The 19,282-nt window shown below is 34.8% G+C and overlaps 1 protein-coding gene across 1 annotated transcript in view; it reads right to left on the bottom strand.

Moving 5' to 3' along the window:
• PCB (Pyruvate carboxylase) overlaps positions 1-19,282 on the bottom strand; it is an 88,414-nt gene that overhangs the window by 26,948 nt on the left and 42,184 nt on the right. Inside the window, exons 8-11 of the mRNA XM_089092365.1 lie at positions 18,395-18,552; positions 16,879-17,113; positions 14,032-14,198; positions 3,524-3,738 (exon numbers count right to left, since the gene is read on the bottom strand). Coding sequence (XP_088948491.1) covers positions 3,524-3,738; positions 14,032-14,198; positions 16,879-17,113; positions 18,395-18,552 — 775 coding nt within the window. The remainder of the gene's footprint in view (positions 1-3,523; positions 3,739-14,031; positions 14,199-16,878; positions 17,114-18,394; positions 18,553-19,282) is intronic.

A 19,282-nucleotide genomic window follows, 5' to 3' on the forward strand; every position in this document is an offset into this window, starting at 1 on the left:
TATAAGTCCTTCAATTTCTAGTTACTTCCTTCATGTTAGCAGTGGCTTTCACTCATATGGTAGTAGGAATGCCGAAAATTCCGTAGTGAAATATCAGGTCACCATAAGTGTTACTTTAGCACCTGTTACTTAGATTCAGATACTTGGAATCATATACCGACTGGTATGCGGAAGGGGAGAAGGCTACAAAAGTATTTTTCGAATGAAAATATATCGTTTATTTTTGGTATTTTTTTTCTTTTTATGAAAAAGGTATGATGAGAGAGGGGATTTGTTTTTTTAATTGACTGAATAAGTGATTGAGAGGCAAAGGGTTATAACACTTTCTATCAGCAGGGCTCAGTTTGACTCCTGCTCATTAGAAAATGACTTGAAGACCTGTCAAGGGACGTTTAGAGGTGAAAAATGGGATAAATAGGGTCCAAAATGACAAGGGATTTTGATTGCCATTCATGGTCAAAATATTCCTTTGCTCATGAATCAGAAATGGTGGCCAAATCACCCTAAGAATTATCATATTTATGAGCCTCGGATGGAACTCATTTTCCCTGAAGACGGGCCATTTGTCTTTGTTTTTTAATTTTCTTTTTGTTTATGCTTACTTAAAGCAAAAAAGAAAAGCAGCTTCAAGACTAGAAACAAGTAAAAACAGTCCATAAATCTTGTGCTTGCAAGCTATTTCATTCACCTCTTCGACTTCATTAAGAGGAAAGTGAACATGCTTATCAGGTCCGACCTCCTATTTCGTGTGTCCTTTTCAGCCCGTTCTTATTCATCTGTGTCATTTTTTCCGTCTTCTCGCTTTTCCATGGTATCCTCTCGTAGGAAATTGGACAACAAGCGGTCGGCGACCTCTTTCAAGAGGGCATCAGCAATTGCTTCTTTTGTTTTTCAGATGCCCACTTTTCTTTCATTGATTCTTCAAGTCTATTTAGAACTTTTTTGCAAGAGATGTGAACTAGGTTCAGTTCCCTTTGTCGATTCGAGCAAATTCATACTGGTGTGGTTCGTTTTATGAAGCTACATGAAATTATCTATCCTTGAACATTACCACAATATGACCAATCCTTCCCACCTACCCTATAGGCAAATGTTACTCTATATCCTTGAATAGTGCCAAAATATGACCCATCTATCCCACACACCATATAGGCCCTTGGACACAGACAAAGTTCCCACTGTTTTGTTGCTTCTTTTTGAACTGTGACGGCGTAACCAAGAGACCAGTACAATCGGATTTGTGGAGAAGCTCTATTATCTAAGAAGGGTCTTTCAGATTTATCATGCTTCAGTTTTCAAATATATCATGCATCCAGATAGGGACTATTGGGGAGTAATAGGACATTCTGCATAAAAAGAGACTTCAGCAACAAACGGAATAATTCCGATGCCAGCATAAGGTGCTTTGTTGCCTTCCCTTGGCGGTTGTTGAAAGCGATATTTATTTTATGCGTAGGTTGTAAATAAATCACTTCAGTTCAAAAATCTGTCCAGAAAATTCTTTAGTAACTAATTTCTGTTCTTCTTTAATTGTCAAAATATTAATTGTTGATTTTGGGAATATCTTTAAAATTTTCTTAACAGTTTTCTTAAGATCTAGAACATTAGGTTGCGATTCAAGATTTAGGAAAAATTATGGTATATTTTCACGGACCACTACACTTTTTTTTTAATCATGTGCTTGGAGATATTCAATTTCGAAATTTCTCTTATAACGAGAGAACCAGGAAGGACTACTAGCAATAGTCTTATTAAAGATATTATAAGAGTGGTCACCAAGGCACCCTGGACAAATAAATTGGATGTGGACCAACGTACAAGGTCCTTAATTATAGTAATAAAAAAAAAAAAAAAAAAACACACATTTCTTTCCGTTTATCTGCTCTTCTGTAACATGTCATATAACGTACCATCAGGAGGCACGTCCTCGTCCAATGTGTTGTTACAAGGTATGGGCAACGAATGGCTTAGGAGCAATTATCCATTTATCCGTATTAATTATAACGTGCCATCTGTTGAATTGCCGCCGCCGAAATCATCTTTACATGAGATTTCTTACAACCAATAAATCAACATGTAGTACAAGTATGAGAGCAATACATTCTTCACGCTGAAGGCAAAATTACCCAAATTTGAGGGTCCTTTTCGATCACATCTCTTTCCGAAATCTAGGGCTTGACTCACCCTACAATATCCCTGAACACTTCAAAACTTCCTCCAGTTTTGACGAAGCTCTCTCGGTCGGAATTACTCTATATTATAAATTCTATGCACTAAAGTTTATTATTTGAAAATAGAACGTCACTTACTAACTTTCTAGGCAGTTCAGTTGCTTTGGGGTAAAACTTGAAACCCCTTGATTATTGTTTTTTTTTTCTGAATAACAGAAAAATCTTCTTTCGAATCAAATTCTACAATAATTGCTCCTTCACCGCAGTGTTTGACTGTGATAGTCAATTATATGTTCGTATCTTGTTTAATGATTTTGGTGATATTGATTACATGATACAATATTGATTATATGATACAATTGATACAATATTGACTATATGATGCAATTGATACAATATTGATTATATGATACAATTGATACAATATTGATTATATGATACAATTGATACAATATTGATTATATGATAGAATTGACTATATGATTATATGTTACTAGTTGGTGCAGAAAGTGTAGGCCCAAGAACTATGCTCTAAATTTAAGAAATTTAGCAACATTAGTTCAAATTTTCATGTTAGTCAGTTACGTTTTGCGGACGGGCGTTCTCGTTCAACAAGAGTTGTGTGTTTCTTCTTCCAGCTGATAGTAAATAAACCGGATCGACTCACAAATATACAGAAATAATCCTTACCGATTGGAACCTTCTTTACTTCGGAAAAAAAAAAAAAAATCCTTTTTGAGGTCTCAACTAGAGTGTCAATACCCGTTAAATCATACTAATATGAATGCCAAATAAGTGGAATCTCCTGTCCGATTACTATTCTTCAACTACTAGGATCAGATATAACACTATCAATATATTTCGATGGTTAATATGGTTATATTCGGTTCAACTTCTCTAATTATTATTTTCTGATAATAAAATAATTTCCTGGAAAGGACAGTGAAATCTAAGAAGTAATGAAATTTATAAATAAAGTTCAAAATTTAAAACTGAAAAATTAAGAAATGATGTGAAATGAAAGTGAAAACGAGGATTAAGAATAACAATAAAGAAAATCTATAATAAGAAATCCATTGCCGCAAGGAATTTTTTTTTATTCGTCTGATTGGTTAGTCTTCATTATCTGTCTAGTGATCTATATTTTTCGTTTTTCTTTAGGTGTCTTTTCTAACTTCCCTTTCTGGTCTTTTCTCTGTGTGCTACCACAAACTTTTCATTACCATTGATTGTTTCCCATGCTTAATTTTGTCACCAATTCTGATAATCACAATCAAACAACGATTTTTGAAAACCCTTGTCAACAGTAAGGTATGTTCTAGAAATCTGACAAATAATTTACCGTGACTTACTTGTAAACAACGTTATCTGGGTAGCTGGTATAGCCTACACCGTTGGCCCCTCGCAAAAGCATTTGGAATGGTATGTTTGGAATAGCCTTTCTCATATCTTCGAGTCTTTCCCAGGGACATTCGTGTAAAAACCTCATAGCAACGTCGAAAGTGGCTCCTCCCCAATTTTCAATACTATACATATTAGAGAAATTGTGAGCAACAAAAGGTGATATCTATAAAAGATGAAAGATGAAAAACAAGATTAGCAAATAGACATACTCCCCACGTGGGGTTACTCTCCAGGATTGGTCTAATACTAGGAAAATCTAATTAGCACGCTAAAATGAAGGGGAATTCAAGTATTTGAGTCATAAAAATCAACTTTTTATAAAAAGAATGACACTTAAAAAAAACAACAACAAAAAACTCTTTATGATTTTCCATAAGAGCTCTAACAAAGAAATTAGACATATGAGTTTCATGTGTTTGGGTCTAAAAATACATTTTATTCGGAGACTACCTCCCCAAGGTAAACATCAATCTTTCCTAGAATTTTGACACCCCCAAATGTTATAGACTTAAAATTTGTTGAGTCTTGAATTGGAGAAATAACACTTATTTCTGTTTTGAGTGCCTTTGACAGGTCAACATTTAAGAATTCTCGGGGCTGTACTGGCAAAAGATCAACTAATAGTGCATTTACTCTACATTATTTATTTTTTACTTTACGAGCGTTTGGAATTCTACTCTTGTCACTTTCAAGTGCTCTAGTTTGCAAAGAAACACAAAACCTTAAAGATAGTGCCTATTGAAGTGCTAAAAAAAATAAAAAATACAAAAGTTCAAACAATGATGAAATTTAATTACTTGGTCATTAATGACATATATACTAAAAACCAAAAAATACTAAAAAATAATTCGGTGGAGATACTTCACTGTGAGACTTTTTCTACTATACAAGGGTTTTCCCCCTCTTTGATACATTATTTATTGGTTTCAGACAGACTAGCTTCTTCATTATTTATTGGTTTCCCACTTATCTATTGTTAAGTCATCTGTTTTTGGCTCTGAAGTACAGGAATTGACTTCTGCTTCTTTAGTCGCTGCTTCTACTTGAGCATGAGCAGCATCCTTAGTCTCATTACGACGTGATTCATTCATATTTACCCTTTCTAGTTTTGGCCTCACTCTTGTTCCTGGTCGAATGCTGTTTTCAGTTCGAGTTGGAACTTGATAACCTCTTTCTTCCCATGCTTTTAAACTTAGTGCATTTCTCTGTTTTTCCTTATTTTTTGCTTTGCTGCAAGCGCTGATCCATGGACCTTACGTTTTTGTTCTTTTTTGCTGGCCGGAGGCTAGATCATTGATAAACAGAGCCTCATTGGATGGTGCGGGTTCATTCTTTTCCCTAGGATGAGATTTAAGCTCATCTCTATCTTCGCTTGAAGTTAGATCCATTTTGGATTCTTGAATAGTTACTATTTAGGGGAGGTAGGCTAATTCTCGTGCCTGCCCCATTCCGTCGCGGTATGTTTCACATTTTCAACACCTGGCGCCCGGATTAACTACGAAATTTATTAAGATAAAATATTAAAAATAAAAAAACGAATAACAATTTTAAATTATTGTCTTTTAACAAGATGGATATGCTTGCCCGTAATTAGAAAAAAGTCTGTCAAATGTCGGTGTCAATGATGAGATAGCTAAACGAAGCTCTTCTTCTACAACCAAACGAACACAATATTTCAATTTTATTTCAGCTAGTACAGAAAATCCTGTTTCGTACAAGTAAGGTTTTAACAACGGCAGCAATACTTTTAAAGTTTCATTTGACAAAATATCATATTCACTAATAAAGCCTAGTCAAAATTGGATTAAAGATGCATGCTGAAAATTTTGCTTGAAAGAAGTATCACAAAATAATTCAATCAAGTTTTCTTTCTTGTTACTTGCTAATTCAAATTTATCATCTTCTTCGTCAATAAAAGGAGTCTGTATCCACGCATATTTTGTAAATTCAAAATCATTAAACTAATTTAAGAAATGAATTAACAAAGTATCCAAGCGTTCAACAAATGGATTTTTGTTTGCTTCTACGGTATCATGAGCGCACAAATTTAAAGTGAGAAGATATCAATTTTTTTTTGCAAATTTGTCTTCCATAGTTTCAAATTTTGAGTCAATAGATGCATTTGTGGCCCTTACGTCAATGTCTACAAAATACTTAATTTTACTCAAATTTGCACCATACAGATCAGTTTAATAATTAAATTACCCTTCCGAAACATATTTGCGTCGTCATTTTGATTTTCTTCGATAAAAATGGAAATTTCCACTTTGACTTCATGTATCCTCTGAATCACTTTGGCATGAGATAGCCATCGTACTTCAATGGAGTACAATAGAGAGGCGTGTAAATAGCTCCCATGCCGTCACACAGCTTTGTAAATAATCTAACTTATAACAGACTGTTTTTATGTAGTTTATAAATTATATAATGCAAAATTCATTAGTATTATGAGAAAACAAAGTTTTAGTTGACAAAAACTGAACTGCTTTGGACTTTTTGGATTTTTTTTTAAACATGACAAAAAAATGATTGGTTCATATAGAGCAACTATAGCAAACGTGTGGGTAAGAAAAAAGTTAAATAAAGCAACAAAACAGTTTCATGTGACACTAGGTTTTTCACTCGGCGAAACACTCACAGATATTGACAATATTCACGCTATAATATCTGAATGTGCTTTCTAAGACAGATTATCATAATTTCAAAAATCCAAATACTTTGTCAACTTTACCTTTTTGTTCGATTTACGTCTAGTATTAATTCTAAATCAATTTCAAAGCTAAATATCCAATAAAAAAAAATGTAATGAGTTTCAATATAGTTTTATGTCAAAAAAATGAAATCTGTCGACTTATAACAATCAGTAAATGTCTTTCTCATTTTACCAATAAGTATATTATCTGATCGAGCAGCTACAATAAAAATATATCATCTGCAAAAAGGATTATACCAGACTATAAATCTGATCAATGAGAAAATTACATTGTTGGGACCTTTGGCCCCTTTTGTTTCAGAAAAATGTCCTTTTTATAAATTTAACTTCTTTTATGTTAAATATCTAAATCACGGGAAAGTTTTTATTTCGTTACTTCTGAAGAAACCATTAATTAGCTAGTGTCTGAAAAAGCCAGGTGAGCGATGACTCATACAGCTTCGATTTACAGCTTGAAAAGCTTCAAAGGATGCTGGGAGTCTAATTTGATTCAGCCATTCATCACCTGTGGTCAGAGGTACGCGCACAAGCGCACGTCTTAAAGTGTATTCGTTAATTGTAAGATTTTTGTCTTTAGTTCCGTTTGAGTTCCATTTTGAGTTCTTTTGTAGCATGTCTTGATTACAGTAAGAATTTTTTATACTATATACTCTTTTAACTTTTCAGCCTAGGTCGAGTCTGAAGAGATAGTTAGAAATATTACCGGTAACCCTTGGCCTTAAAAGTGGCCCTGGGACCATTCGATCACGCTAGTAGACACGGAACCGTTGGAGTAACCGCGGAAATCCCACTACTTTGGGCCGACAAGGGGTTCCCCCCCTCCAGTAAGTGGCATAGCAACCTCTTTGCGCCATTTTTGCCCCAAAAAGTGGTGACCCCCGTACGTTACACCTCCAATAAGTGGTGGCAGCTAGAAAAAGAACTATCAACAGCACTGATAGCAAAAGAATTTTGCGTTTTCGAAGAGACGGGTGAATTTATCCTAGAGAGTGGCCTATATGCTTATATATAGAGAGAAAAATATGGAATTAATTAATGAGAAGGTCTTTAATGGGCTGTGTGCCTTGTTAGACAAATAAAAAAAAGAATAACGTGAAATTAATGAGTTGAGTTTACAGTGGGGAAATCTCCGTATTAAAAAGTATTACAGGGTAAGGACAGATAAGAAAACGTTGAAAGTTGGGTTATTATTTGTGTTAATTGGCGGACTTAGACATAATCTTCAGTGACGAAGGTTATATGATTATTGAAGACGGCAAATTAGGAGAATTTGTCAGTTTTTGTGCGCAAACTGGATAAGGAAGGTGGGAGGCACCTGTCCTATTGAGTAATCTGCCCAGGAGGAGATTATATTTGGAATACGAGTATTCAGGGAGGATACGTGATTTGTTTTACAGGGTAGTTCCCCTGTTTGAGTTTAGTCCAGCTAATTCACTAGTGGAATATTCGCGCGGTTTTTCTGTTTATTTTCTCGTCCAACCCCTGTTAATTCATTTTTCGGAGATATATTTCACTCGCGTAAAACTGCTTGCAGTAAAAGAAGTCGTTAATCACTAATGAAGTCAAGATATTTCGGTTATTTGAAAATTTGTTAATATTATTACACGGAGCTGATAATTGACAATAGTTATTGCGTACCATAATTTTTGCGTGACAGTTTTTGAGCTTGCCAAGATTGACTAATTGAATAAGAGATAATATAATCGGAGAGAAGTATACGCGGTAAAATGAGGGGTTACGAAATAAACAAGGAAGAGATAATATGTGAAAAAACAAGACAAACTCATCCCTCAGAGGCTGTGCCAAATGAAGGGGAGTTGCGGGATAGAGATAGTACAGATATGGAACAAATGAATTCAGAAAATGAATTAAGAATAAATAATGACACATAGAATTTTGAAAAGAATGTCGGACAGAGATAAGATTAACTCAAGACAGAGAAGGCCGAGTGAAGCCCATAGAAAAAGTAGGAAAATAGAAAGAAAGGCAAATATGGAGGCCTTTGAGAGAGAGCACCAAGAATATAAGAAAAAAATGCAGGCTGCGAAAGATGAAATTAGAAAGAATAGAAAACAGGACAAAAGGGCTAGAGTAGCCTATAAAGAAAGAGACAATACGGATAGAGAACGAACAGATCCAGAATATGAATTAAGAAGAAATAATGATAGACAGAATCAAAGTAGTCCAAGTAGAAGGGACAGTGTTGAATCGAGATCCAGCAGGAGCTCGCGAAAAAGCACTCAAATAGATATGGCACAACGAATATTAAATTTCACGGAGGAAGGAAGAATAGCTAGAGAAAAAAAGGAAGAGTTTAAAAGAACCATGATAGGCCTAATCGAAGTCCGCTGAGGAATTCCAGAAGGTGAGATTTTATCACAACTAACTTCTAGGCTGTCAGACAGCCATAAAAATTAGTCTAAGAATCTATCGCGAGAAAAAGAAAATTACCAGACATTAAACACTTTTACGGAAAAACATGATACTTTGTTGCCTACGGGGAAAGGTGGACCGGCCCATAAAACAAATTGGGAGGCTACGCCACTGTGCCGGAAAAATGAAATGCTTGATACTCAAAATGTTGATAATCTGGTAAAAATTGATTCCTCGGAGCCTTTTTCTAAAAATTGCCATAATAAAGATGAGAAAGTAACCTATAAAAGAACGAATTGGGCTATAGCACAAAATCAAGGAAATATTGACGAGTTTCTCAAAGCACAAAAAATAGATGGACAATTAAATGGAAAATTGACCGAAATGGTGATTGACTTAGGGAGTCAGCAAACTTTTATGCTAATGGAGATAATTAAAAACACGTAAATAGACCATAAAAATAATATTACAACAGTGTTATATTATGGAGATAAGCACCAATGCCCGTCTGCTTGGGTTAGAACAGAAATTGCAAGTAACGACGATACAATCCAGAGAAAAACGATAAAATTAGGCTTAGTACCTACTCTAGCAGTGGATGTTTTAGTAGGAGACTTTGGAGATATCGGAAATCTCCTATCGTTAAAAGCGACTTCTTTAACAGTGGGAAAATTACAAAATTACACTACGACGGGAGAATATGCTACTTCGTTGACAAGGCGGGGAGGTGAATCGGCCCATAAAACAAATTGGGTGGCTGCGCCACCCTGTCGGAAAAACGAAATGCTTGATACGCGTGTTCAAAATATTGATAATCCACAAAAATGGGACATGGAAGTAAAAAGACAACATAATAGTGAAACTAAGACGCGCGAAAATGATTTTTCAGGAAAATTTGCAGATAATGGAAAACTTGAGAACACTTTTAACGAGTGCAAGATGCCGAAAAAAATTTGCAAAAATGAAACACGGATTGTACCAGTGAAAAAGGAGACGAAATTTATTGTACGCGCTTTTCCTCGGAAAGTTCGAGAAATTTTAGTAGAATATGAAAAACCAAATGTCGGAGTTCAGTTCCCATTTGATGACGAAATAATAGTTTCTGCGGTAAGAATAAAGAAGACTAAAAGAGAGAAAAAAGATATTAAACGGAGATACAATGAAGAAATGCAGTCAAGGATGGACACTTGAGTCCAATTCAGATTTCATGACGATTTATTTGATGCTACTACAAAACAAAAGAAAACTAAGAGGGAGAAAAGAGATATTAAACGGAGCTACAATGAAGTAATGCAGTCAAAGATAATGGACACTGGAGTCCAAATCAGCTTTAACGATGATTTATTATTTTGCGCGAATGACAAAATTGAGAAAAGTAGAGATGAAAAGAGAAGTGTAAAAAAGAGACAAAATTTGGAGATTCAATCTGCAGTGGCGAAAAATAAAAAAATGTTGGATGGGCTGTGCCTTGATAACATAAATAATAGGGGGGGGACAAAGAGGTCCAAGAGCCACTGGGACAATTACGAAATTAAAATAAGACGAAAATACTTAAAAGGGAGGAGAAGGCCCTTGACATATGAAGAGAAACTACAGATAATCATGACATAAAATTGACTTGTCAACAACAGGTTACGGAAAGATTCAAAGGTACTGAATTTTGGGTTGGATCGAAGAAAATTGGGAAGAAATCTGAGAATGGTTTTATTAACTCAAAAGAGGGTTCGATCCTTTATGAGGGGGAGGAATCCCTTGGGGAAGATCCCCTGCGGGAAGTCGCGAAAGATAGCCCTTTTCCTCAATGCACAATTTGTGGACATGTTGTGATACCTTTACTGAAGCCTTCTATTTCCAGTCTTCAATTTCATCTTCATCCCTCATTTCCGATCATTATTCATTCGACTATCCTAGGGGATGGGACGCAGAAAAAAGCGATTCATGGCTCGCTTAAAATTTTACTTCCATTTTCCTGAACCCCTATCGTTTTCAGAGGCCTGTGTAATTTCGGCCTTAGATTGTTTGAAATTATGCCAAGGGGCAATTTACTTTTTTATTGAGATGTGGGGTTGTTTCCACAGATAGAAATTAAGAGGCTAGTGCAACCAAATTTTTCATGATGGCTGGCATCATCGAAAGTGCCAGGAACTGATTCTCTGCTCCTCTCAAATGTAAATTCGTGAGAGCGAGAACATTTTTGTTTTTGATTGTGCTGCGCACAATGAATTTCTACGAATCTTGGAGACTTCAACTTTCAAAAATTAATGCAGATGATATGCGATCTAGACCATGGTGGTTCTACGGTAGAGACGTGGGGATAACGACGAACCCTGAGCCAAGCGGTGGAAGTACAGGCATTGGTGGAAGAAAGAAGAGAAGATAAGCAAGTTTGGTGATTTTGAAGTTGAGGTTATTTATTTTATGTTTCTGTTTTGTGCTCTGACCCAAGGCATTATGGCGGTTGTGTTTATTAGGAAGAAGCGATTACAACCATTGGCCCCTTTTGTTATGGAAAAATGTCCTTTTTATAAATTTAACTTCTTTTATGTTAAATATCTAAATCACGGGAAAGTTTTTATTACGTTACTTCTGAAGAAACCATTAATTAGCTAGTGTCTGAAAAATCCAGGTGAGCGATGACTCATACAGCTTCGATTTACAGCTTGAAAAGCTTCAAAGGATGCTGGGAGTCTAATTTGATTCGGCCATTCATCGCCTATGGTCAGAGGTGCGCGCGCAAGCGCGCGTCTTTAAGTGTATTCGTTAATTGTAAGATTTTTGTCTTTATTTCCATTTGAGTTCCGTTTTAAGTTCTTTTGTAGCGTGTCTTGAATACAGTAAGATTTTTTTTATACTATATACTCTTTTAACTTTTCATCCTAGGTCGAGTCTAAAGAGATAGTTAGAAATATTACCGATAAGCCTTGGCCTTAAAAGTGGCCCCTGGGACCATTCGATCACGCTAGTAGATACGGAACCGTTGGAGTAACCGCGGAAATCCCACTACTTTGGGCCGACAAGGGATACTCCCCCTCCAGTAAGTGGCATAGCAACCTCTTTGCGCCATTTTTCCCCCAATAAGTGGTGACCCCCGTACTTTACGCCTCCAATATACATCAAAAGCCACGACGGGCATACAGGTTGTCCAAATGTCATTTCTGTAATATCTCAGGAACGGCTAAGGGCAAGAAGTCGAAACTTTAGGATAAAATTGATCCTTTAGGATATTGAACTAAATCAAAAGACGCTATATGCATCCGAGATGTCAAATGAGCGTATATCCAATACTCAGGAACAGCCAACAACATTAGGTTGAAGAGAGGGAATGTTGAGGGGGCTGTTAAATAAAATCAAAAGACACTACGTACATCCAGGTTTTCAAAAGAACATATCTGCAATATCTCAAGTAAGACTAATGGTATAAATGAACGGCTTATGAAACCTAGCTGAAACCTTGAAGGAATATTAGATGGGGAGGTCAAGTATATTTTAAATTCTGGCTTGATGGGACCAAGGGGTGCTTATAAAAGACAATAAATGTTTGAAGAGAAATGTGGTCGTATTGATTCCTAGAGCGAAATATTCGCTTTTCATGTCAACCCGCTTATAATGTCATGCTGTGAAGACACCTCAATTAAAATTTCAGAACCAAGGGAACCTTAGTCGGACACATATCTGGTTGCATCGATTCTTGACGTCCTGTTTTCATTTTTTAAACAACAGATCAGAGCTCTTTTTAATGAAAGAGCTCAAAATTGCATTAATTTACACAAACAAGCAGCTAAAATGAAATATGACTCAATATTATTTTTATAATAAAATCATCGATCATTATTAGTCTATATTCAAGGTTGTAGCATGATTGGAGTCAGTATGGCTTCAGTCCTATAGAAGGCCAAACATTATGCAGGTTTTTCATTCAGTTATTTGAACAATGCTCCCCCTCCCCATCCATTCAAATATCTATAGTAAACTATTATTAAAATTTGCTGCAAAATATTATTTAAAATATAAAAAGTAAGCGAAAATCTTAATTGTTAAGCCAGGAAAAAAAATAATAAATAAATTCTTTTTAACTTACCAAAAAGAAATAACAATTTCAATTAAAAACGAACAAACATCGATTAAATTTTAATTACTTTTTAAAATGAAGTTTTTTAAAGAAAAGTAGAACGTTTATTGTAAATTCACAACTATCCTTAACAAACTCAGTTTAAATTTTATTTATTATAGTAGCTAGAATAACACGACTGCGTTATTATTCATTTTAGGTTGCTTAGTTTGACCACTCTCCTTTTTAATTTAAGGATGATAATAAAAAAAATCTTAGAAAAAGCAAGCAGTCTTGCTGAATAACATTCTACTCTATTTGCTGTCTGGTAATTACTAATAACTAGCTTACCAGTCACGCGTTGCTGCGATCTTAAAAGAAAGGGAATTCAAGAAAAATTCCCACCGGGAAATACCCCCTTCCCCGCAGAGAATTCCCCCCGCGTATTAATAACGATCATATTTTAAGATTTAAAAGTATATGGAAATCCCCCCCCCCGGGACCATTCTCCTCCCATGAAATCCCCCCGCAGAAAATTCCCCTTTATAGGGGAACCGAATCCATAAGTCAAAAAACATGATAAGGCACTGAATCAATAAACACAAAGAACGACTTTTTTTAAAGGTCATACTTTCCACTATTGAGTTAATCCCAGACTGAATACAAGTTGTCCTTTACCCTGTATTTATACAAATTACCTAATTAACTTTTTTATTACATAACGTATGCAGTTGGAAAATGATATACAAATCAAATTTATTTTAATAAGGAAAATTCTCTCCCCTCCCCCCTCAGAATTACCCCTGTAGAAAATTTTCCGCACATGTAAAATAACAATAGTATTTTAAATTTGAAAAGTACGCATTGTTGAATATCAAACTCAACGAGTTTGCTGAATAAGATGTTTTTATAATTCTAGAAGTTTAGATGACAGAGTCCATAATTAATTAATTATCTAATGAGTTTCAAGAGAACGGATGGATATTCAGAAAATATGAACAGTTTGACCGGAGAGATCTATCAATTTTGTTTGTTAAGCCGTCTCTAATTTCAATCAGTACGAAAAGTATTAAGAGGGCCTCGAGGGGGGATTTTTCTTTTTACCTAAAACCTTTGCAAGAGTGTACTCAACAAATTCTTAAAGTTTCCTGCCGATGGGATGAACAGTGTAGTAATGAATACAGGATAAACAGACAGGCAAACATACATTCAATTTAAATATACAGATTTACGCACGAAATAGTTAAAAAGCGAAAAATAATTCCAAAAGGAAAAATTTGGAAGTATTGGCATTCTAATTTAAAAACAAGTGTGATGAATACCTTCAGAAGATCGTAGCTTCGAACTCTTGTGGCCAGAAGAGATTGGTGAGCATCTCTGAAAGTTGTATCCATAAGAAGTAGACCCTTGTGATTCCGAACTGCTTTTGCAAATGCATCAGGTCCATTATTTTTCAATATCTGACGTAGTCCATTTGGTGGCAACACTCCTGAAACATTAATCTTTATTTAATTCGATTTTATTTAATTCGATGGACTTAGTTTCAGCCACACTAGAGATGCTCCCATCTGGAAAATAAACTTGCATATTATTATCCAATGAAAATTCGCAGCTATTTTCTTTTCCAACTCTGGCTAAATAACGAAAATATTATTACGTAGTCATTAGCCTTGCAATCTGCAGGAAATACTATTTTCTTGCAATGAAATTTAATAAAACACACTTTTAGTTTTATTTAAAGTCTTCCTCGCAGGATATCAAGTTGCTGCCACTGAAGGTTCTTCACATCTTTTTTAGCCTTAATATTAGGTATTTGTTTAAATTGCTTTCTAATCCATATCTTACTTCAGTTTGAAGTCAACTCTGGAACTAAATCATTTTTTTCATATACGTCATCTGAAAAAACGCAAAGGAAAACTAAAAGGATTTTAGGAAACGTCGCACATTAAAATAGAATAGCCGTTTATCAGTCATATTCTTTTTCTTAAAAGTCGTTTTCTTATAATACAATTAATTAAGATTACAGATTTTGGTACCTTTTGAATTCACTCAACAATTAGTATCATTATTATTGGTGGACTCACAAATCGAGTCGAGGCACGGGCTACAAAAAGCCCATTCACAATGAAAAATGAAATTACTTGAAAACCCTGTTTGACTCAATTAAGCGCTAGTTAAATTCCGTTATTGAAAATCACATTATGAATGAACCTACAGGCCAATTGCCTCCACACAAAAAAAAATGCTGGGCTAATATTGCCCCCTCGGGCGTGGTATTTTGAGATAGAGCATGCCTGTCTCTTTTTTTTTCTCCTTCGTAAAGGACCCTTCTTTGGTGGTGACAAGTTGTCCACCATTGTTTTCTCCCTTCCCAAGAACACCACCCACCAGCTTCAGACGAGCTTGGACAGGCAATACTCGTCCTTTTAAATAGAAGGGAGTCACCCACCACTCACCAGCTATATGCCACATCCTGCACTTGGCCCTCAGAACTGGATTGCTCCTTAAGAAATCTTTTATTGGAACAGGGTCAGTGCTTCATATATCCAAGAAGATTGACCCCCTGAGCATTATTCGGCTTCAATCCATCCAAACCTGGCATCTTATTTCACAAGATACCTTACCTCATGGTGAGACACTGGACATGACGGTTAGTGGCTGGACGATGTTTGAAATCAGTAGTAGTAGTTCCCTACTTGTAACTACCACTTTAAGGGGTACCATGAGATAATTGTCACCACAACTCGCAAATTCAATTAACTAGGGCCAATTATTAAATTACCAATCTTAAAACCTAAAGAAAATACGTATATACCATATAATTGATTACACTATACATATTGTATTAGCTTGTTTTTCCAATTTTATCAAAAGGGTGCGTTCCGTTCTAATCACTTTGGAAATACCACTGAACGTAAAGGACAGGTATTTCTTTTAAAGAATCAAACGATTAAACTTGGAGTTATCTTTAATGTTTTAGGTCGGGGTAATAAGGTCCCAAAGATGTTTTCAGGTCTGAAAAGTCCTATAAATCAGTTATTTTGGTCTAGCCTTTCAACCTCTGGGTCATTTATTGATTCTTCAGGAACATGGCCTTTGTTTACTACATAAGCAGCTAAAAAAAAAAAAAAAAAAAAAAAAAAAAAAAAAAAAAAGTTTCAAGACCTTTTGTTTGTTTTTTTTTTACAAAAAAAAAAACAAACCATTTTTGTCAGAGAAATTGCAACCCTTTTAGCCAATGTAATAAGTTAAAAAAGGCAAGTACGGAAGGGCGAGATTGTTTCAGATGGAGCTATGTCGAGGACAATAGATTCTGTCCCAATTATTATCCTTGTTCCATTTTTGGCTTAAACGGATGATAATGTGTATTTTTTTTAAAAGATTTTGATCTTACGTTTGTTAGTCTTTCAGTCCGAAAATTCCTATTGAATAAACATCGAAAGCCACTTCACCGCGTGGATTGGAACTAGACAGTAAGGACATAGCTAGTATACATGGACAATAGGGACTGCAGTTAGTTTTAAATAAAATACCATTCACTTAATATACAATTACATACAAAAAAGTAAAAACCCAGAAAATTTGTATTCAAGACAAAATATTTTTCTTTTATCTAAGGTTAAAGAAGCAGACATGGCCTTGAAAACTGAAGCCTCATTCTGCCCGATCTGCCCCCCAGCAGTAGCAAGCGATGGAAAAGCAATAACTACATCATCTGGATATACAAAAACTCTGTCCTCAACATCAAGAAAGGCAAACCACGCTACAATTCTGCACAAAAACAAGATCGTTAAAACCCACTCTTTTCTTCGATTTAGCCAACGTAAGAAACATGAGACTTTTTAGGCTCTCCCAATTCAAATTCACCAAGGATTAAACTTTAAATTTTAGCATTTCCGACATTTAGAGACTCAAATAGCTTAAAAGCCTTAGTTTACTTTCCAGTGAATCACAATAATACAAATTAAGCTTCTTAACTGTGGGCACAGCGATAATGTTTTTAATTTGATTATTGTACTACAAGATTAGATCACTAATATTGTGCACTAGGGCTAATAAAGGTGGATTCAAACCCTTTTCTACCATAATTATCAGGAGGTGTAAAATCAAACAAATGTCAGAATTAGCTTAAAAGGCATACAAAAAAGCATGAAGAGCAAGACGAATACCTGGAGGAGTAGCTGGAACAGTTGGTTCAATCTCAGCAGGCTTCAGAGAAGTTGCCAGTGGAGTGCTGGGCCCATTTACTAATACATCTCCAATATAGAAGAGAAGTTTTTGTGCGCGATTTTGTGTAGGTTTAAATGTAAAAAGATCAGCATGCTCATCAATAAAATCAGTGTACAATGTCCCACTTAGAAACACATCATTTTCAAGAACGTTAAGTAAAAACGGAATGTTGGTCTAGAAAAAAATTTAACCAGTGAATTCCAAAGGCCGCTACAACTAGTTAGAAAGTAGCATTGGAAGTAACAGCTACAGCAGAAGGAAAGAGGCAGAAATTGAACAAACATAATGTTTAATTTCAACATTTATCTTTGTCTTTGAGGGCGTCATGTCTTTGTCATTTATCTTTGTCATGAGAATATGTCTAGAGGGCGACTGAAAATTTAATTCCCATACAGTTAGTGGTCATTAATATAGGCATAGAGGAAAAAATACAAAATATTATTTTATATAAACTGCAATGTTACGTCACAGAATGAGGGTATAAACTTTCTGGAAATCAAGCCTAAAAGGAGTGTTTATCACTAGGTCCCTTTTTCTTACTAATTGAAACCCTTTATCAAAGTGGTTTACTGGTAAGAAACACGGTGAGTGATATAGTCTTATAAAAATTGTTGACAACATACAGAGCTATCATATATAACACATACCCAACATATACAATTATTTTATTAGCAAAATAAGAACTAAACACAATTGTTGAAATCGATCAGTTCTCTGATTATCCTCATATGACAAAAAAAAGTAGAAAAAAAGACTGAAAACAAATTTTAAACTTAATTCTTCTTGGAGTCATCGTAATCAGGACGAAATGGATTCAATCAAATCCTTTTGACAAAAGCTTTAACAGTTTTGCTGGAAAGATATATTGAACCATTGCGTCAAAAACTAGCAGCATATCCATACTGCGATTGACAGTGCTGCTGCAAATCTTGACCCGAAAAATTAATAAAATATAAATGAAGATGATCTATATAGCATTCCCAAGTCAGGTCAATTCATAACTAATCACATTTTTTCAGATATGCTGATGAAAAATAAACAAATTAGACTAAGTCATCAGCACTAGAGACGACATACAAACAGCTACAACGAATTGATTCAGTCAAATCATTTGGTATACGCTACTTAAAGAGTTATATTACCAATTGAAATATACAAATATTTAAGCGATAAGTAAAATATACCTATTTTTGTATCTGTTTTAATAAAAAAAATTTTTTGTCGAAATACAACACAAACAGATTTTTACGAGTGATAGTGACTACGTTAAATCCCCGACTCATTTATAAGAAACAGCAAATGAAAAGCTTAAATAGCAAAACAAAAGTAGAAATGAAAAAATTCAATTTTTTTTAATGGATTATTTTCTTTTACATCAAAGTCAAGAAGTAATTAATGCTTTTACAATTTCAGTAATTGTTTTGGGAAGCTAACAATAATAAAAAAAAGCCTTACCTTAACACCCCGTACTCTGAATTCCCTTAAAGCTCTATTCATCTTAGCAGCTGAGCTCTTTAGATCACTGGAATGTGCAATCACCTTCACTAACAAGGAGTCATAATAAGGACTAATCATGGCCCCCACAAACGCAGAAGCTCCATCAAGCCGAATGCCTAAAGAGAAGAAGATACTTTTATTTCAAGAAGAAAGACGATATGGTTACAAAAACATAAAGAGAGAATCTAGCAACGGGTATGGAAAAAGACAGTAAAATTGGAAACAGGAATGAAGAAAAACAATAAAAGACAAATGACTGAGAAGAGAAAATACATATGGAGATACAAACGATTAGTCTTACATTATACAACTACACTCAACTGAAGATGAGCTCTAAATGTATGTTCACACCCAATTTTTTCTACCATATACCAAATAGACCGTTTTATTTTGTTTTTTGTTTTATTATTATTATTACAAGTTTCTTCCAACACATAGAAGCATCAATTCTTCAAGCAAAGATTTAATTTTTAAGGGATGATACTCAGTAAATTTTGAGAAAGATGTAATTCCCCCTTGGCCGTGTATCCATACACAAGACAACAACAAGAAAAAAACAAAAAAACAATTTAAATCACCTAAGAATTCTTAATCTGCGATTTTCGTTTCATATTTTTCAATCAGTTTTGAAACTGCAATTTTGGGGTTATTTATTACATAAATACTAAACAATCTTGAGTTGCGTATCTCAAGATTGAGTTGCGTATTACATCATGGTGGAGCATATATTTGGTAAAATGGAAGAAGGTGGAACAGATTTTTGTTTCATCAGTTTAAGTGAAAATCTTGCAAAAAATACGGAACATGAGATACGCAATAGCGTAGTAAAGATTGGTCAAAACGGTT

Source organism: Artemia sp. Qi Xiang Cuo, chromosome 7 (assembly GCF_049724085.1).
Source record: "Artemia sp. Qi Xiang Cuo chromosome 7, ASM4972408v1, whole genome shotgun sequence".
Classification (NCBI taxonomy): domain Eukaryota; kingdom Metazoa; phylum Arthropoda; class Branchiopoda; order Anostraca; family Artemiidae; genus Artemia; species Artemia sp. Qi Xiang Cuo.